Below are 18,766 nucleotides of genomic sequence, written 5' to 3' on the forward strand. Positions count from 1 at the left end.
AAAATACATCTTATTTTTGCAAGTAAATTATAAATGCATATGTCTTTAGTCTTTAACAGATGCAGGGGACATACCATAGAAAGGCAAAATTATATCAAAGATCTTCAGGATGGACCCATCAGAAAGTGAGTTGCCTTGTGTTTGTATTTATTTGCACCACTTATATTTACTTGAAACCAAGAAGGGAATGGAGGAATATAGCAGTTGAAAACCTTGATTCGGTATTGACTTCTCCACTAACTGAGAAGGTTACATTACAATAAGCTTCTGGTATGCCACATGTACCTTTGACAGCTCAAAGCTATTTAACAAACAAAAATTATACCTAGGGACTATCTATCCTTTTGTTCTTCCATGCTTAAAGAAGGGAGACTGGCAGTGCTCTTGGATATGACATTCAGGCAAATAAATTAAATCTTACCAAGTACAAACTTTTGAAATAGATGTATCTTCAGAGATTTCATAATTTTGGCTGCCTGATGAGAGGTTTATGAAAGCATGTTTTTTTGCTCCTTTCAGGGTAGGAAAATTTAAATGTCAAGGAATTTCTAGACCAGTGTTTTTCAACCTTTTTTGGGCAAAGGCACACTTGTTTCATGAAAAAAATCACGAGGCACACCACCATTAGAAAATGTTAAAAAATTTAACTCTCTGCCTATATTGATTATATATAAAGTAATTCTCTTGAATAGGAATCAAATAAACACAAAGAAAGTATTTTATAATTACTTTATTATGAAATATTAAGTAAACAGAATAGTGAAAAATTATAAAATACTTTATTCAGTGCGAAACCTGAGCCTGTTTGGCTGAACACAAAGCTGATATTCTGGCTGGAATCGAAGAAAGACACACACGTAGCTCTTCGTCAACAGCTCTCAGTCTCTCTCTGTATTTGGTTTTTATAGCATACAAAAATAGACAAATATACCCTCCATCCTTTTTATTAAACCACAATAGCAGTTTTTAGCGCAGGGAGCTGCGCTGAATGCCCAGCGCTGCTCTTGATGCTCATAGGCTCCCTGCGCTAAAAACCACTATTGCGGTTTAGTAAAAGGTGACCATATTGTAAAATATAGACAGCAGATATAAATTCAGAACTGTGCATAGTAAGTGAAGGGAAGTTTTCATCTCTGGGAATTTACCCAGTTAACTATTAAGTTATTTGGGCAAATTCCTTTGAAAACTGTGGTAATACTGCCTCCACTTTGCTAAATTTAAAATAAAATCATTTTTCCTACCTTGTCTGGTGATTTCTGGTTGCACTTTCTTCTTCTGACTGTGCATCCAATCTTTCTTTCCTTCTATCAGCCTGTATGCTTTCTCTCCTCCATACCTCATTCCCTCCCCCAACTTTTTCTTCCTCTCTCCCTGACCTTTCTTTCTTTTTTTCTGTTTCTCTTCTTTCCTTCTGTTTCCCTGCCTGCCCCCTTTCTTTCTTTCTCCCTGCCGTTCCCCAAGCCACTGCCACTGCCGCTGCCATCGGGGAACAGGACCCACCAATGGATAACAGGCCCCAAAGCCGACTCCGACGCATGCTCTCCCTGACGTCAATTCTGCAATCGGAGAGGAAGTTCCGCCCAGCCAGGCAGCGATTGGCTGGCCCGAACTTCCTCTCTGCCTGCAGAATTGACGTCGGGGAGAAGAAGACTTATCGGCTCGATAGATTAGATCGCCAAGACAAAGTGAGTCCTGGGTGATCGACTCACTTTGCCTTGGCGAGCTACTGGCGCCCCTGCCTCGGGCCCCCTGTCAGCTCCGGGCCCGGCGGCCCTGCGGCACACCAGGCAACATCTCGCGGCACACTAGTGTGCCGCGGAACAGCGGTTGAAAAACACTGTTCTAGACAAGCCCTTGGTTTCTATATTTGAAAAAGCTATTAAGTCATTAATATATGGTAGTGATATTTAAAAAAAAAAATAAATTAAAAAAAGTATAGTACATATTTTGAAAATAACTGACTTCCATTGGAAGCCAGTGAAGCCAAATAAGAGGTGTAATTCTATTACATTTACTAATACAATAGAATACCCTACCATATTCTGGAGAGTGTGTAACCTCCTATGTAGATACTCAGTACACCCACATATAATAAATTACAGTAATTATTTGGGACCAACATTAAAACCTGCAAAACCAGTTACATAGGTCAAATTCCACAAACCTTTGGGCACATTTTAGTTTCTGCATCATCCAGGAAAAAAACCTCTTAGCAAAGCAGCCCACCTGAGCATCTAAGGCAGGCGTGTCCAACCTGCGGCCCAAGGGCCGCATGTGGCCCCATGAAGTATTTTGTGCGACCCCGATCGAGGGCGATGTAGTGTTTTCCTCTGCTGCCCCCGGATGTTTACTGTCTTGCAGGTTCCCTCCTCTGTCTTGCTGCAGCGTTTGTGTGTTTGTGCGGCCCCAGAAACATTTTTCCAGCCAATGCGGCCCAGGGAAGCCAAAAGGTTGAACACCCCTGATCTAAGGGTAATGTAGAGTCCAAAATCACCCCATATCATTTTAATAAGGGTACCAGCTTAAACATTATTACCTACTGTAAAATTGGAAAGTGAACGGGTGGGTTGCAAAACCAAATAAATTTCAAATGGTGAGAGCTCACCCAATCTTCAAAATCCAAACACTGTGTTGCATTAATGGAAGTGCATTCAGAACCTGGGAAAAAGGTATGGTCAATATCAACACAAAAACAAAATCCAACGAAAACTGCAGTACCCCCAGCCAAAGCAAAAACAAACTGCAGGCAACTATGTACAAGATGCAGGCAATGTTTATTATACCAAATATTTTAACTGCATAAATGAAATATAATAAACATTGCCATGGTCAATATCAACAACATATGTGAAAACTTTTATTCCAACTCTGTCCATCTCCTAATGATGATATTGCAATGTTGAACGGAATAGGGGATAGTGGGGAATCCTAGGATATGCCATATCTTGCCATCCAAGGATCAGAAGTGAGCTTGCCATTTTATGGTATAATCTTTTTATTGACTATGAATTAATACACAAAATACAACCAAGTACTCAATGCAAAATAAAGTATACTCTCTCCCCCAATCCCAAGGATATAGCAAACTGATAAATAGGTGAATGAGGAGCTAAAAACAGTCCTGTTAAATGTTCAAAAAACAGCTTCGTATTCTCAGGGACAGAGAATCCCAAAATGCTCTCCAGTTTTGTTTAAACTGACCTCTCTGACCTGTACACGCTCTAACTTGGCAGCTGGGCTTCAACGCTAAGAAGTGTAAGGTCATGCATCTCGGCAGCAGAAATCCATGCAGAACATACACCTTGAATGGAGAAGCACTAGCTAGGACTTCAGAAGAACGGGACTTGGGAGTAATCATCAGTGCAGACATGAAGGCTGCCAAACAAGTAGAGAAGGCCTCATCCAAGGCAAGGCAAATGATGGGATGTATCAAGAGAAGCTTCGTCAGCCGCAAGCCTGAAGTCATAATGCCACTTTACAGAACCATGGTGAGACCTCATCTGGAGTACTGTGTGCAATTCTGGAGGCCACATTACCGTAAAGATGTGCTTCGAGCCAAGTCGGTCCAGCGGATGGCCACTAGAATGGTCTCCGGACTCAAGGGTCTCTCATACGAAGAAAGACTGGGCAAATTGCAGCTCTATACTCTAGAGGAGCGCAGGGAAAGGGGGGACATGATTGAGACATTTAAATATGTCACAGGACGTGTCGAGGTGGAAGACGACATCTTCTTTCCCAAAGGACCCTCGGTCACAAGGGGGCACGCGCTCAAACTCAGAGGAGGGAACTTTAATGGTGACACCAGGAAGTACTTCTTCACAGAAAGGGTGGTGGATCACTGGAACAAACTCCCGGTGCAGGTGATCAAGGCCACCAGCGTGCTCGACTTTAAGAATAAATGGGACATCCACGTGGGATCACTACGAGGGTCGAGCTAAGGAACCAAGTCATCAGCACCCAGACTTAATGGGGTGGGTCAGTAGAGTGGGCAGACTTGATGGGCTGTAGCCCTTTTCTGCCGTCATCTTTCTATGTTTCTATGTTTTCTAACTTAGGTAATGTAAGCTTTTGCAACTGCCATTGCTGAATATAGGGAGGGAGAGCATCAAGCCAGTTTATCAGTATTACCTTTTTCCCCATGAGGATCGCCCTTCATAGAAAGTGGCGATAACCTCTCGGTGTAGGAGATTGCAGAATGTAAAAATCAAACAGAATAAGAGAATCCAACTTTATTACTCCACAATTCCAAAGGGAGGAGATATGAAAAAGCAGCTTCTTCCAAAATGCTTGTATTAAAGGACAACTCCAAAATATGTGTCCTAGAGAGGCAGAGGAATGTTAACATTTAGGACAAGCGAAATGAAAAGTCATAAAGAGCTTGCCATTTTAACTCCTTTAAGATCTATTTAACAACATGCCTTCCCAGCTATACCAGTCTCATCCAAAATTTCCAACAATAAGTCATGGGTCAGTCAGGTCAAATACACTGGAAAGATCAAACTGCATAAACATGACCCATTTTCTGGTGCATGTTAAGGGATCTTTTCTCTCTCACCAAATCAGATGGAATCATTTCCGTACTAAAGTTTTTTTTCCTAAATCCTGATTGAGTTTAATGCAAAACACCAAAGATCTCAAGATATTCTGTCAAATGTTTTGCCATCAAATTCCTTGAAAAGATTAGAAACCACAGATCTAAATTAGGATTCTTTTGGTATTGATTTCAAAATTGTTATTCAAAAATTAAGGAAAATTGCAGATGTCAAATATATGATCATATTTGAGGAAAAGGTGACTAAAGTCACTGGAAACAAAAGATGAGGTACTAATGAATTGTCTTAGAGCAAACAATTTGGAATACAACAGTCTAAACACCACCCTTTTATGTGAGCAAAAAAGTTATGGAAGTTTAAACATGTAACTTTTAAGTCTGCTTATGGATCCTTAACATGAAAAATCAGTCGTTCTAAGCATTTTGGGTCTGCTACTTTAGTCACCTTTTCCCAGAGATGGTCACTGCTCTGATAGACAAAATATAAAATCAGACACTTTTTGTATAAGATACATTGGACAAGTGTGAAGATGCATATTTTCTTACATAGCAGTGAAACTAACTTGAGATTGGCACAAAAGTATTCCAAATCTTATCTACAGAGGCCCCTAGTATACCTTTTTTGAAGAAGTAACCGAAGTCAATTGAGACTTGATTATAATTTAGTCTCGAATATTCTTAGCTTTACTTTTAAAGTAATCTGCCAGTTGTCTAGCAGTTGGGACCGAACGATTATCAATTTAAATCGGATCTGTTGATTTAATCAGGAAATGTACTATGTTTAAAAGTTTCCTTTGATCCATTATTTCTTTTCCAATTATAATTGAATAAAAATTAATTTTTGCTTGTTGAATCATGAACTGAAATGACAGGCAGGGCCACAGAAAAGTGCAAAAAGCCTACAAGTTAATTTCCTTACACTATATTGAAATATAACATCTTATGGCTAAGGATTTAATTCCCTGTATTTTCTGGAAAGGAAGAATTCCACAGAAAAAAATTGTACATACTGTGAAATGCTTAAAAAGTGATTTTTTTTTTTCTTATAAAATTAAGCTGATGTTTGCTGCATTAGGGTTCTATCATGTCTGCTTCTGCAGATTTATTTAGTTTTAAACAGTATCTCTCTCCCTTTCTCTCTCTAGTAATCATGGTATAGGTGTATCTAGGTCAGTAGTGACCAGACGACAGGGGAGAGCTTCATATGGGAATGAGCTTAGAGGAGCCCAGAATGCACCGAATCCCTCAAAAGTTCACCAAGCAATGGATTCTAGGTACTTTGTTTATCTAAGCTCTTTCAAGCAAAGACACGATATATGTATTGTGTGTTTGCAGAGGTCAAGCTTACTTGTCAAGGAACTTCAAGAGCCCTATTCTCTCTTTTAAGTAGTGGAAGTGCAGGCAAAAGTTGTGCTGATATTTTTTCACAGTGACAAGTGATTATATACAACCCTTCACAATATCAAAATAATAAAGAAGATGGTCCAAAAACAATATATTATAAACACTTGTAATAAGCAATTAAACCAAGATCCATTAAAAATGTAACGGAGGTATCATAGGTGCTGAAAAATTATTTTCAGCTTTGAAATATAATTGTTTAGTTGTTTACCTCCAAAAACTATGTGTTTATATATATGTATAATATAGCACGCATTTGTGTGTCTTTGTATAGATACATATATGTGTGTATTGAATATTGCTTAACATTGTAAATTTCAACAAAAATCTCAGTGTATACAAAACTTTTCACTACACATTGTAGCTGGCACGCTCCAGGCAGAGGGCCTGGGAATACTGGCCACAATTAAACTCTTGTGAGTTGCTGCGTGCCTCACAAGGATAAGTTCTTTCAGCGTTCAGTGAAAGGGACAGCCTCCAAACAATAAATTGGTTCAATGCCAAATAAAGAATGGTTTTTAATTGTTCAAACCCAAAAAAAAAAACACAGTAACTTGCTTGTCAGAATTACAATGGCCAAGCCAACGGGCTTCCCATACAAGGCATACACAATGTTCAAAAAATAGTCTCTGGTTGAGAAACCAAAAGAGTCCAAACTTAAACAAAACTCTCTTCCTCAGAGGTAAGTTCTTATTTAAATCATAGTCCAGGTGGAGTTCATTACCAAAGAAAAAAAAGGAAAAACTTTTCCACCAAAACAGAGCTACAAGACAGTTTAAAATACTGGCTTCTTCAGCGACTGAAGGCTGGAAAGACAGTGTGCACCGTGTGGTCTTGAATTGCCAGAAATTAGGCCCACTATCCCACCACGTAACACGGGGCTAACCCCACTGTCTTAGCACATCATAGTACACTTGATTCAAAAAGGGAAAGCGCAATTAAGCTTTCAAAAAATGGAAAAACAAAACTTCCAAAACAAACTTGCCATAAACTTCAGCAACATTCAATACTTGCTTTTATGATGCAAACCTCCATAGGAATAATTTCAGGCATCAGCCCAACACTGGCTTCAGGACTTGTTTCCATCTCCATGGCCAATGGTTCCTCACTCAGACTGGAAGGTGATTCTCCTCCAGCCTCTGTAAACTCCATGTCCTCTGGAGCTTGACTGCTATCAGGAGCTCTCAGCCCTGAGCCTTGTGACCTTCCCTGCTGCTGTTCCTATCTGTTCTGATTCTCTAGGAGCCTAGTCTTCAGGGAGAGCAGCTTGCAGCCCCGCCCCCAACCCTCAGGTGGAAAGGATTTCCGGTGATTCACCTTGTGATCCAGAGGGGGATGGGAACCTAGCACTGCTGCTCTCTTACTCCCTCTACAGGCCCTAGAAGAAAATTCAGACTGAGAGGCAGAAAATGGGGAATAAGGCAGATTATGGATAGTGTCTGGATTTGCACTGGAATCTGTGCTAGGGACACTCCTAGCAGGCATAGTCTGCTTATCACAACATCAAAAAATGCTCAAAAATAAGTATATACACTAGACCTCCATGCAGTTCTCTGCGCTAGTGCCTCCACTCAAAGGCACACAACGCAAGAAAATGTTTGACAACCTTCTGGCAACACAAGCAGCAAAACTCAACCATTCCATCTCCAACCTGCTGACAACATCGGACGACTTCAAAACATTCCGTAAAGAAATCAAAACCCTGCTTTTTAAAAAAATTCATCCAAAAACCTTAAACCCACTTCACCTACCTCCAGCTAAGTTCCCCTACCTCCAGATAATTCACCTACCTCCACTGAATTCATCTACCACCAGATAATCCTCCCCCAAATATCCCACCTAATCACCCTTCAAGTAAACAAACCCCTATAAAAGATTGTAATCTTGCCTACTCTAACTGTATTCCATTTGCTAATATCACACAGCTAGGCACTGTCAGTTTACTATCCAACCCGTAAGATCCCTAGAAAAAAAAAAAAAAAAATTGTATCCTCACTGGAAAATGTCCAGTAAAATCCTCTGTAATGTGATCATCACTGGAAATGTCCAGTCAAATCTTTTGTAATCCGCCTTGAACTGCAAGGTATAGGCGGAATAGAAATCCGTAATGTAATGTAATGTAATGTAACATAGTAGATGACTGCAGATAAAGACCCAGATGGTCCATCCAGTCTGCCCAACCTGATTCAGTTTAAATTTTTTTTATTTTTTCTTGTTAGCTATTTCTGAACAAGAATCCAAAGCTCTACCCGGTACTGAGCTTGGGTTCCAACTGCTGAAATCTCTGTCAAAACTTACTCCAGCCCATCTACACCCTCCCAGTCATTGAAGCCCCCTCCAGCCCATCCTCCCCCAAATGGCCATATATAGACACAGACTGTGCAAGTCTGCCTAGTACGGGCCTTAGTTCAATATTTAATATTATTTTCTGATTCTAGATCCTCTGTGTTCATCCCACGCTTCTTTGAACTCAGTCACTGTTTTCCTCTTCACCACCTTAAGGGAAAAACTGATTTTCTTGAGAAAAAATATGAAATTACCAAAAAAAAACAACTGCTTCTAACACATCTGCTGTTATTTGAATTGATATGGTAGAAGTGGTTGCTTTCTTGGTAGTTTCATATTTGAGTTTATACATGAGGCCTATGGATCATACTGTCCATGGAAAATCCTTGCTACAGGGTCAACGATCTAGCTTTTTCAATGGAAAAGCATAATGTAGTCATCCATACAGTAAATGATTCCAGAGCTAAGGGTTGCATATGTCAATCCCTGAATGTAAGTGCTACCATACAGTCGTATGTTTCAGCCACCACCACTGCTAGTCTTATTACGTTTTTAAGAACTGCTCAAACAAGAGCACTATCCATTGTGAAAATTGAGTCAAGGCACTATATTTTAAGAAAGGTGTGAATGAATGTTCATGTTGCAATTCTGCACATGTGTGGAATAAGAACTAAACTTAGACTATTTTATCAAACTGAGAAGGCCTGACTTTTTATTCTGTAGTTTCATCTGCACAACTGTAATGGCAGTCTAATATCCATGTGGACAGAATGCATTTGGTTATAGGAGCACTATAACCAAATGGGTTGTAGGAAATGAACAGCTACAATATGGTTCTGTAAAGATAGCGTAGATACTTTAAGATACTTTAAGAACATAAAAACATTTTCTAAAAGCCCGTCATGGCCGTATTTTGCCCCCTCCAGGGCTGCATCAGGGTTAGAATGTAAAACCAGAAGGTGTAATTCCAGACTTTCACCTATCTGGCAGGTACAGATTATCCTGTCATGCTGCTAAGTGAATTGGTTCAACAAGAAAATGGATCAATGAGGCATTGTTTCATCATATACATGAAAAAGTCTTTACATTCCAGAATGTTTTTGGATATATTGACAAGAGTTGGACTGAAGTTGGGACATTTGCTATAGAATATATTTTGGAAAACAGCTACCTGATCATCAATTACAATTTTTAGATCTTCAACTACAGTCCTCAGCTGGGGCATCACAAACGTGTCTGCATTGGCCTAAACACAGAAACATGATTGCAGATAAAGGCCAAATGGCCCATCCAGTCTGCCCATCTGTAGTAACCATGATCTTTTCCTCTCTCTAAGAGATCCCACACGCTGATCTCACGCTTTCTTGAATTCAGACACAGTCTCTGTCTCCACCACCTCCTCTGGGAGACTGTTCCATGCATCTACCACCCTTTCTGTAAAAAAGTATTTCCTTAGATTACTCCTGAGCTTATCCCCTAACTCAAGGGTAGGCAATTTTGGTCCTCGAGAGTCGGAGCCAGGTCAGGTTTTCAGGATATCCACAATAAATATGCATGAGATAGATTTGCATCTCAAGGAGGCAGTGCATGCAAATCCATCTCATACATATTCATTGTGGATATCCTGAAAACCTGACCTGGCTATGGATTCGAGGACCAGAATTGCCTACCCCTACCTAACTTCATCCTATGCCCTCTCATTGCAGAGCTTTTCAAATGAAAGAGACTTGACTCGTGTGCATTTGTGTTTTTGCAAATTGGTTCGGTAATAGTGATCGTCACTAAAGCTGTGAAAACAGGTTTAGCGACGATTGTTGGCTTTAGTGCAGGGATCTCAAAGTCCCTCCTTGAGGGCCGCAATCCAGTTGGGTTTTCAGGATTTCCTCAATGAATATGCATTGAAAGCAGTGCATGCGCATAGATCTCATGCATATTCATTGGGGAAATCCTGAAAACCCAACTGGATTGCGGCCCTCAAGGAGGGACTTTGAGACCCCTGCTTTAGTGCATTTGGGGGTTGGAGAAAGCACCCAGGGCAGAGAGAAAAAATACTGACGATACTAATTATTTTGGTGATATTGAAGATTTCATTTAAATTTAATTTCAAAATTTTGTAAAACCCTTTTTGGATATTCAAAGTAGTATTCAAGCAATGCAATAAATTTATGGTGTCGAACAAATTACTGAAATCATGGTGATACATGATGAAGATACTGTGGAAAAAAGAAATTGTTTGATAATCTAAAATACTGAGATCTGAAAGATCATTGTTGGTGATCTCAGCCAAGTACCACATTATCAATTAGGAGTGATGCAAATATTGACAGTACTAAGGGAAATTGTTACCCTGTATATAATAGGGGCTCTTTCTGTAATGGTGGAAAATAGGATTTTAACAGATAAAACAAATCAAAGCAGGAAAAATGTAAGCCATTGTAGATGTTGACTGGGTATGTAGAAAAACAAACAACTTTTGTGGTTCTACCTATTTTTTTTCTTTCAATATTGATCATCCTCAAACTACTTCCCACTGCTCCCTGTTGAGTGGGGTCCATTCTCAGCCTACTGCCTTTCTGTGGCAACCCTTATATGAAAGTCCTGATTTCTAGGCACTGGGAGGACCCAGAGGGCTCCCTTAAAGTGGCAAAACAAGGTCCAAGCTATATCCTATGAATCAGAAGTTCCAGCAAATGTTTGCTGTGCCTAAAGTGGACTCTCTGGTGGCTTATGTGACCAAACGTACATCCCTTCCCAGTGAGGGGGAAGTAGTACTTAAGGATCAACAGGATCACAGACTGGACATGTTGCTCAAGAGGCAGTTTGAGGCCTTGTTTCTGGTGGTGTGGGCTGTTGCAGCAGCCTCGTTTGTGGCTCAAGCATGCCTTTCTAAATTGCGTGACCTGAGTGGTGCACTTTCAGATTCCCCCCTCCCAGCTGTTGCTGGTGGGAGTAGACCAGTGGTCTCAAACTCGCGTCCCGGGGGACCACATGTGGCCCGCCAGGTACTATTTTGAGGCCCTCAGTATGTTTATCATAATCACAAAAGTAAAATAAAACAGTTTCTTGATCATATGTCTCTTTAGTTATAAATTACAATATTATTATTAAGACTTAGCCAAAAGGAAAGATTTATAAACTATAAAGAGTTTTACCTCATGCAAAATTGTAATTTCTTTAATAAGACATTAGCTATTTTTTCTGCGGCCCTCTTAGTACCTACAAATCCAAAATGTGGCCCTGCAAAAGGTTTGAGTTTGAGACCACTGGAGTGGACTGTGTGGCTGATGCTTTGTATGATCTGCTTCAGGTAGTGGATAAAGTCTGCTTGCAAAATCCTGTGGATCAGACATTTGGGCTGGGGATTCTACCTCTAAAGCCACACTCAGCGGGCTTCCTTTCAGGGGTAATATGCTGTTTGGCCAGGGGTTGGATGACCTTATGGATAGTGCCAAAGATCGCCATACAAAGTCACTACCTAATCCCTTTTGGTTGTTGAAGGGGGGCGCCGTCCTCTTCCACTTCTTTGCAGCAACACCCTAGTGAGGAGACTGGTATGGACTACGCTGAGTCTGCACCCATTGCAGAAACGGATGTAGTCACTCCCATGTCCCTAGAAAACAGAGATGAAACCTCTTTCAAATGTTTGTATGAGGGAACAATCCCACCATAGGTGTTTAAACATTCCAATCTGATTACACTGGCATCTCTTAAAGAGAGGAAGAGATAATGGTTACTGCGGATAGGTCATTTGGTCTTTATCTGCCATCATGTTTCTATGATTAGAAATCAAGAGTTTTGAGGGTCCTGGTACTACCTTTTTAATGTGGTATCACAAAGAATGTGGGAAGAGAAGTGATAGGTATAGCCATTACTCATCCTTGTCTTCTATTCATTGACATAACACCTGAGATATTAAGAGCTCAGTTATGAATCTTCCCTATTCTTTCCCTAATTGTAGGGTTTATCGTCCTTGGACAGACCGTGGAAGAGCAAGGTAATAAGCTATGCAGAGAAAAGCAGCGTGAGAAAGCAAATGAATGAAATGTAGTTGTTAAGGCACTTCCCCCATTCTGAGGAAGATACGAAACGCATTGGTGGGGTGTAGTATAACAGCGACATTGCACTAACAAAGCTAAGTTATCTAGGGGATAAGAAATGTTCAGTATATTACTTGAAAATGAATCAGAAAGAATGATAAATTATTGAAATGAATGAAATGATTAAGAAAACATGGAAGAGATAAAAATTCAATGAATTGAGATTCTGGAAATGGCTTTAAAGATATTAGCATATTTGTTTATTTATTAAAGAGCACAGAAACAGTATGAAAAATTAGAATTAGAAACAGTGTGAAGAACATAAAAAAAGAAAAAAAAGAGATTAGAATAGAATAGAGGGCACATTTGGGTGAGCCAGTGACAAGTGCTGCCACATTGTACTGCAGGAACCAACAAGCAGACAAGTGGCATTCTGAGATTCCCCTTGTGTCTTTTAAAAGTATTATAAGCTGCTTCATAAAGCATGATATAAATTTAAACAATAGTTTGAAAAATCTTTGAGTGGATTGATATTATAGAGTGCCTAATAGGATTGTGTATCTTGAAAAGGCCAGATAATCTGGACAGTGATTTAGCTGATTTTGATAGCTCTGTGGATTACTGGAAAACTTACCCCCCCTTTTTTTTTTTTTTTTACTAAGGTGCGCTACGCATTTTAGCGCGTACTAAATATATGCACGCACTAAACGCTAACACGCCCATTATAAGTTTATGGCCGTGTTAGCATTTAGCGCGCGCTAAAACGGCTAGCACACCTTAGTAAGGGGGCCTTAGTAATAAGACATTAAAGGTGGGTGGCATGGGTGTTGAATTTAGTAGTAGTCTTAAAAGAATAAAAGACCCTGCTTGGCCTATTAATAAATGTGGTATAAGGCCAGTGCTTTAATATGTTCTGGACATGTAAGGGAATGATATGGAAGGCAGTGGGAGGAAAGGGTTTGAACATCCAGGTGTAAGACATGAAAGCTGGGGAAACTAACGTTAGATTGAATATGGGAATTTGTGTGGCTGTCTATCAAAATGTGGAAGAATTGCAACTTTTTCTACTTTTACTTACTATGTACTTTTGACTACTTGGATTTTCTCCACTTTGGGTGAAAGAACAGAATATGAAAATGTTAAATGAATTTACTCTATTGCTCATATTTCATACTGTTAAGTAGCAGAAGCTGTGTCCAGATGGGTTATCCAGTGATAACTTTGTTTTCAACTAGATAACTTTGGTCACCAGGATTTTTGTTTTCCATGGCAGATTTTGTATATGTTATAGGAATTGGCGTTTCAAATTCAGTAAATGCCCCCTAATGTACAAAATGACCTTAATTTGCAGAGCATTAGAAATTGTATAGATTGGGGTGACTGGGATGCAAAAGTGTTACTTGTCTTCATTTAATTAAAATACAAATCTTTCTTCGGTTCTTAAAAGAATTGGGAAACACATATAAGGGTTAAATAAAGAGTATTCAATGAATGCCAGCTGTGAGAATTACAATACAGGTATTCCTTTCCTTTTTTTTTTAAGGTCAACTCCTTGGAATAAGTACTACCATCAGCAGTATGACTACAGCAGACCCACATATGAGACCAAGTATGATTGGAGTGACCCTAGGGAATTTGCAAACTGGAGAGAACATTCATGGAATACTGATGAGGGTAACTTTAACTACCACCACCAATTCTCTGCGCCACAAGCCAGGACTCAATGGGGCAGTTACAATGGACAGCACATTTCAGTGCCAGCTCCACATCAACCACCATCTGTAGAAAAGTTTGAAAAGAAAAAGCACAAAAGATTTCCCCCAATCTAGAACCTTCCCCTAGTTGAATCAACACTTGTCCATTTTTTTTCCTTATTTTATTTTTCAGTTATTCGGAAGAGTAGAGTGAAAAGGTGGCTTACATAGGTTTTAACTTTTTAAGTGGATCTCTCCCTTAAATCCTGTATATAGTGGCATATATCACGCTGTACTGCTACTTGTTCTGTCATTCTGTAAAAGAATGAATAATCACATCGTGAGCTAGCAAAATACTAGAAAAGGTCAAGAAATTAAGAGAAAAGAGAAAAGACCAGACTCGTATTCTAGGCTTCATGGCTTGGAACTGGTTTCCTGGTGGTGGCGGTTATTATGAGTTTGAAAAAAAAAAAAATCCAAAGGAGATCATAACAAACAAAGGTGAGTTATCTAAGAGGTCACCTATTAGAGCTATATTAATTCTGCATCATCCAAAGTATTGGTATTTCTCTGTCTCAAATGCTAGCAATATCAATGCTAGTTGTGAAGTTTAGGTTTATAACTTGATGTCTAACAGTACCTATTAACTTTAAAGGATCATAATGGGGGTTTGGGGGTTTTTTTTAACTTGTATAATTGTGGTTCCTGTAATACTGTAAAGAAACAAAATGGAAGAGGAAATCGAGGTACACACCACAATGCAAAAAACCAAGGGCCTTTGCTTTCCTATAATACTGTGCCAAGAACGCATAGCATCCTTGTTTCGCTAGGAGGCTCCTTTGCATGCCTTTTGTTCATTGGTACAGTCATACATCTGCTACGGAGGAAAAACAAGCAAAAGCTCAGCTAATTGATCAGATGCAGAGACCACATTAGAAGAGTTATATTTTATTGTGTAGCTACTGAAAATTTTGGAAAGTGATTTTAATCAGTACAACAGCTGGATATTAACAAAAAGTCAGAAAAAAACAGTTGTGTGCAAATGCGTAGGTACCCCAGGTCAGATGTGTGTTTCAGTGAATCTCTTAAGGGTCCTTTTACTAAGGTGCACTAGGGCTTTAACGCGCAGAATAGCATGCGCTACATTGCCGCACGTGCTAGACCTTAACACCAGCATTGAGCTGGCGTTAGTTCTAGAAGTGTACCGCGCGGTAATTTCCGGCCTGCGCTAAAAACGCTTGCGCACCTTAGTAAAAGGAGCCCTAAGTGAACAGAAACTAGCACAATTTCTACATGGTACAAGATTGAGCATAACAGTTTTTCTGAAATTTTTAATGCATATGTTGTTGTTTTTTTAAGATGCAAAATAGTGAATATGGTAGGTGCATAAATTCAGTACCTGCAATGCTGCCTTTGGCAGAAATAAGTTTCCAAACGTTTCCTGCAGCTGAGTCCTTCTAGTCTTGCATTTAAAATTCTTCTCACTCCTTCCTGTAGAACATTTCTAGCTCAGAAACATTCTAAGATCTCCTTTCAGACACTGTGTTTTTGAGATTTTCTTGCTGTTTTTCTACAACAGTTGGAGTACGGGGAAGGCCATTCCAAACTTTCATCTTTGTTCTAAGTACTTTATAGTTAATTATTGAGGTATCTTGTCTTGCTGAAAGAGCCAGTGTCTTTTCTGCTTCGTTGCCTTCACTGACTATAGGGCATTAGTTTCTAGGTTATGCTGATATTTAGTTGACTATATTCTTGTTCCACTGGCTACCACACAGCCCCAAAGCTTAGCAGATCCTCTTTCATGCTTACTAGTAGGTAAGATATTTCTAGATGTTTCACCCTTTTTTTCCTCCTTATTTATCTTGAATAGTTGACTGAATGCTTCAATTTTCCAAAATTCTAAGACACTTTTATTAAAATGCATTAAGATATCAACTCAATGTATTTTAAAATGAAACTTTGTCCGCAGGAGTATTTAAATAATTGTATAACTTATTAAATTATTATTTGCAGGTTGTACGCTAATTTTTCCATCAGTTCACAGGACTTGCAAAAAATTAACACATGATAACTTAGGGCTCCTTTTACTAAGGTGCGCTAGGGCTTTAACACGTGGAATAGCACGTGCTAGACCTTAACGCCATCATTGAGATGGCGTTAGTTCTAGAAGCGTAGCGTGCGGTAATTTCCTGCATTACTGTCTCCTGTTTAGCATATGCTAAGAATACCTACTAATCAGAATATGCTAACTGGATAATGCTTCCATACCTATTCCCTGCCCAGGGCATGCCCCCCCCCCCCACACACACACACACACACCTCACCCCCTTTGAAAAAATTACAAATAATTTCAGTTAGGGGGTTTTGGCATGCCAACTTGCTCTAAAGTTTAACATCCTTTAGTAAAAGCACCAGTGCATTTCTAAAAGTTTCAGGCTTATCATTTTTGCATACTTTAGACCCCAGCTATACTCCCTCCTGGTCTTCAAGGGCTGCTCATGGATTGTATTTTCAGGTATCCATAATGAATATGCATGAGAGAGATTTGTATGCCTATTGCCTCCATTGTTTGCATGTCATTGCTTGGCTGCCATTTCTTATGTGGGTCAGCGTGGATCCTGTCGGTTCATCTTGTGCCCAGTTTGTGACAAACCCCAGGTTTCTGCCTTGTGTTTAACAAGTATGCTTTAACGGGTTGAGAGAAGATCAGAACCTTACTCAACTACAGCTTCTGAGGACGCCAGTAGGTAAACCACAGTTCTGTATTGGGCTGATCGTTTACAACATAACAAGAAACGCAGGGGGGTGTGAAAGGCTGTTACTTGTGAGTCAGTAAAATATCTAGTGGAATGCAATTTGAAGAATATAAACTGTTGGTCTGTTCAAGACGAAGAACAGAGAAAAACTGGATAGATAATATATTTCAGGACTGATTGTGAAAACTATTGGATGTTTGGTCTATTTATGTACTGTACTGTATTACAATTAAATGATTTATGTGGGGGACTCATTTAGGTATGTAGTCTGATATTAAATGTGTGATAAGAACTTGATTTATGATTTTTTAAAATATATTATTGTTAAAAATGAGTGTGTAATTGAACTGAATTTAAAATATTTATATAATAGCTTCTTTAATATTTAGAAATTGATGCTTTGGAGCTATTTAGTAAATTGTATTTGATCCTGATTATTTGAGTGGTTATGCATATTCATTAGGGATATCTTGAAGACCTGACCTGTTGGCAGCCCTTTAGCATTTTGAGTGATACAAAGGCTTCAGTTAGAAACATAGAAAATGACGGCAGAAAGTCTGCCCACTCTATTAACCCTCCCCCAACTACCCACCTAGGGGTTTCACTCTGATGGCATCACCTCTACACTACCCTCGTAGAGATCCGACGTGGGCATCCCACTTTTTCTTAAAATCTTGCATGCTGCTGGCCACGATCACCTGCACAGGGAGCCTGTTCCACTCTTTCTGTGAAGAAATACTTCCTGGTGTCTCCATGAAATTTCCCGCCCCTAATTTTCAGCGGATGCCCTCTTGTGGTTGAGGGACCTCTGAGAAAGAAAATATCATCTTCCACCATGATACGACCAGTGATATACTTAAATGTCTCAATCATGTCTTCCCTCTCCCTACGTTCTTTGAGAGAGTATAGCCACAATTTGTTCAGCCTTTCCTCGTACGTGAGATTCTTGAGCCCTGAGATCATTCTGGTGGCCATTCGCTGAACCGACTCAACTCTCAGCACATCCTTACGGAAATGTGGCCTCCAGAATTGTACACAGTACTCCAGATGAGGTCTCACCATGGTTCTGTACAATGGCATTATGACCTCCGGCTAACAAAACTTCTACGGATACAACCCAGCATTTGTCTAGCCTTGGATGAAGCCTTCTCCACTTGATTGGCAGTTTTCATGTCTTCACTAATGATCACCCCTAAATCCCGTTCTGCTGCAGTCCTAGCCAAGGTCTCACCATTCAGTATGTACATTCTGCATGGATTATTGTTGCCAAGGTGCATGACTTATCTATCTGCAAATCACTGTTGTATGATTTTACTGTGGACAGCTACTCTGGAATCAATTAGTAGCGAGTAATATTTTTCAAATATGACCAGTTTGGGAGAATTGTATTAGATTTTGTTCAGGTTACGTTGACTTCAATAGTTCCATGTATCTTTAAAAAAAATGTTTTTGATAGATGAAGTTAGTACTGTAACTGGAAATGATTAGAGATTTTTTTTTTTTTTTATAGCTTTGCCCTGCTTTGTAAGAGTGAAAAGGAATATACAAATTTACCATGGTTGCTCAAGTTTTACACGTGGCCTTATACAGGTATTAGTCTTTATCAGAAGAGCTTAAGTAAAAAAGGACACGTAAAAGGGACTATGTCTTACCGCTATCCTGTTCGTGAAATGAAAACATTACAATTTTTTGAAACTGGATAGTCTTTATCTTCCTTACAAAGTCACATTTTTATTTTTACATTTCTTTCATTTCTTTTTAACTGCTGATAGATTGCCGAGTATGGCTTCTAGCAAATTAATAAACATGCAATTTATAATAAAAAAAAAAATAAAAGCCTAATTAATATTCAGTCACTAATGCGGAAAGCAAGTGTTAAATGATAAGGAGAAGCTGAATTTTTACAGAGTCTTTCCAGCTGGTATTCATATGCCTTTCTTACGGATTGATTTGTAAATACTAGGTTATTTTTCTCCTGTATTTGGTGTGACTCTTCTGTAGTATGAATGCATTTACACATTCCCTAGTTGTTTAAATTGC

General features: G+C 39.3%; 1 protein-coding gene across 3 annotated transcripts in view; it reads left to right on the plus strand.

The window, feature by feature from the left end:
- DUSP11 (dual specificity phosphatase 11) overlaps positions 1-18,566 on the plus strand; it is a 39,550-nt gene extending 20,984 nt beyond the window's left edge. For 2 of the 3 annotated variants that reach the window (XR_004539919.1, XR_004539918.1), the window contains exons 7-11: positions 50-125; positions 5,698-5,826; positions 12,198-12,233; positions 13,820-14,471; positions 18,237-18,566. Coding sequence is in view for 1 of the 3 variants with exons in the window: in XM_033949156.1 (XP_033805047.1) it covers positions 50-125; positions 5,698-5,826; positions 12,198-12,233; positions 13,820-14,105 (527 nt within the window). In the remaining 2 variants the exon portion in view is untranslated. Of the gene's footprint in view, positions 1-49; positions 126-5,697; positions 5,827-12,197; positions 12,234-13,819; positions 17,566-18,236 lie in introns of those variants that run through there. The other variant, XM_033949156.1, reaches the window with a different exon arrangement.
- The last annotated feature ends 200 nt before the right edge of the window (positions 18,567-18,766 follow it).

This window comes from Geotrypetes seraphini, chromosome 6 (genome assembly GCF_902459505.1).
Source record: "Geotrypetes seraphini chromosome 6, aGeoSer1.1, whole genome shotgun sequence".
NCBI classification, from domain to species: Eukaryota; Metazoa; Chordata; class Amphibia; order Gymnophiona; family Dermophiidae; genus Geotrypetes; species Geotrypetes seraphini.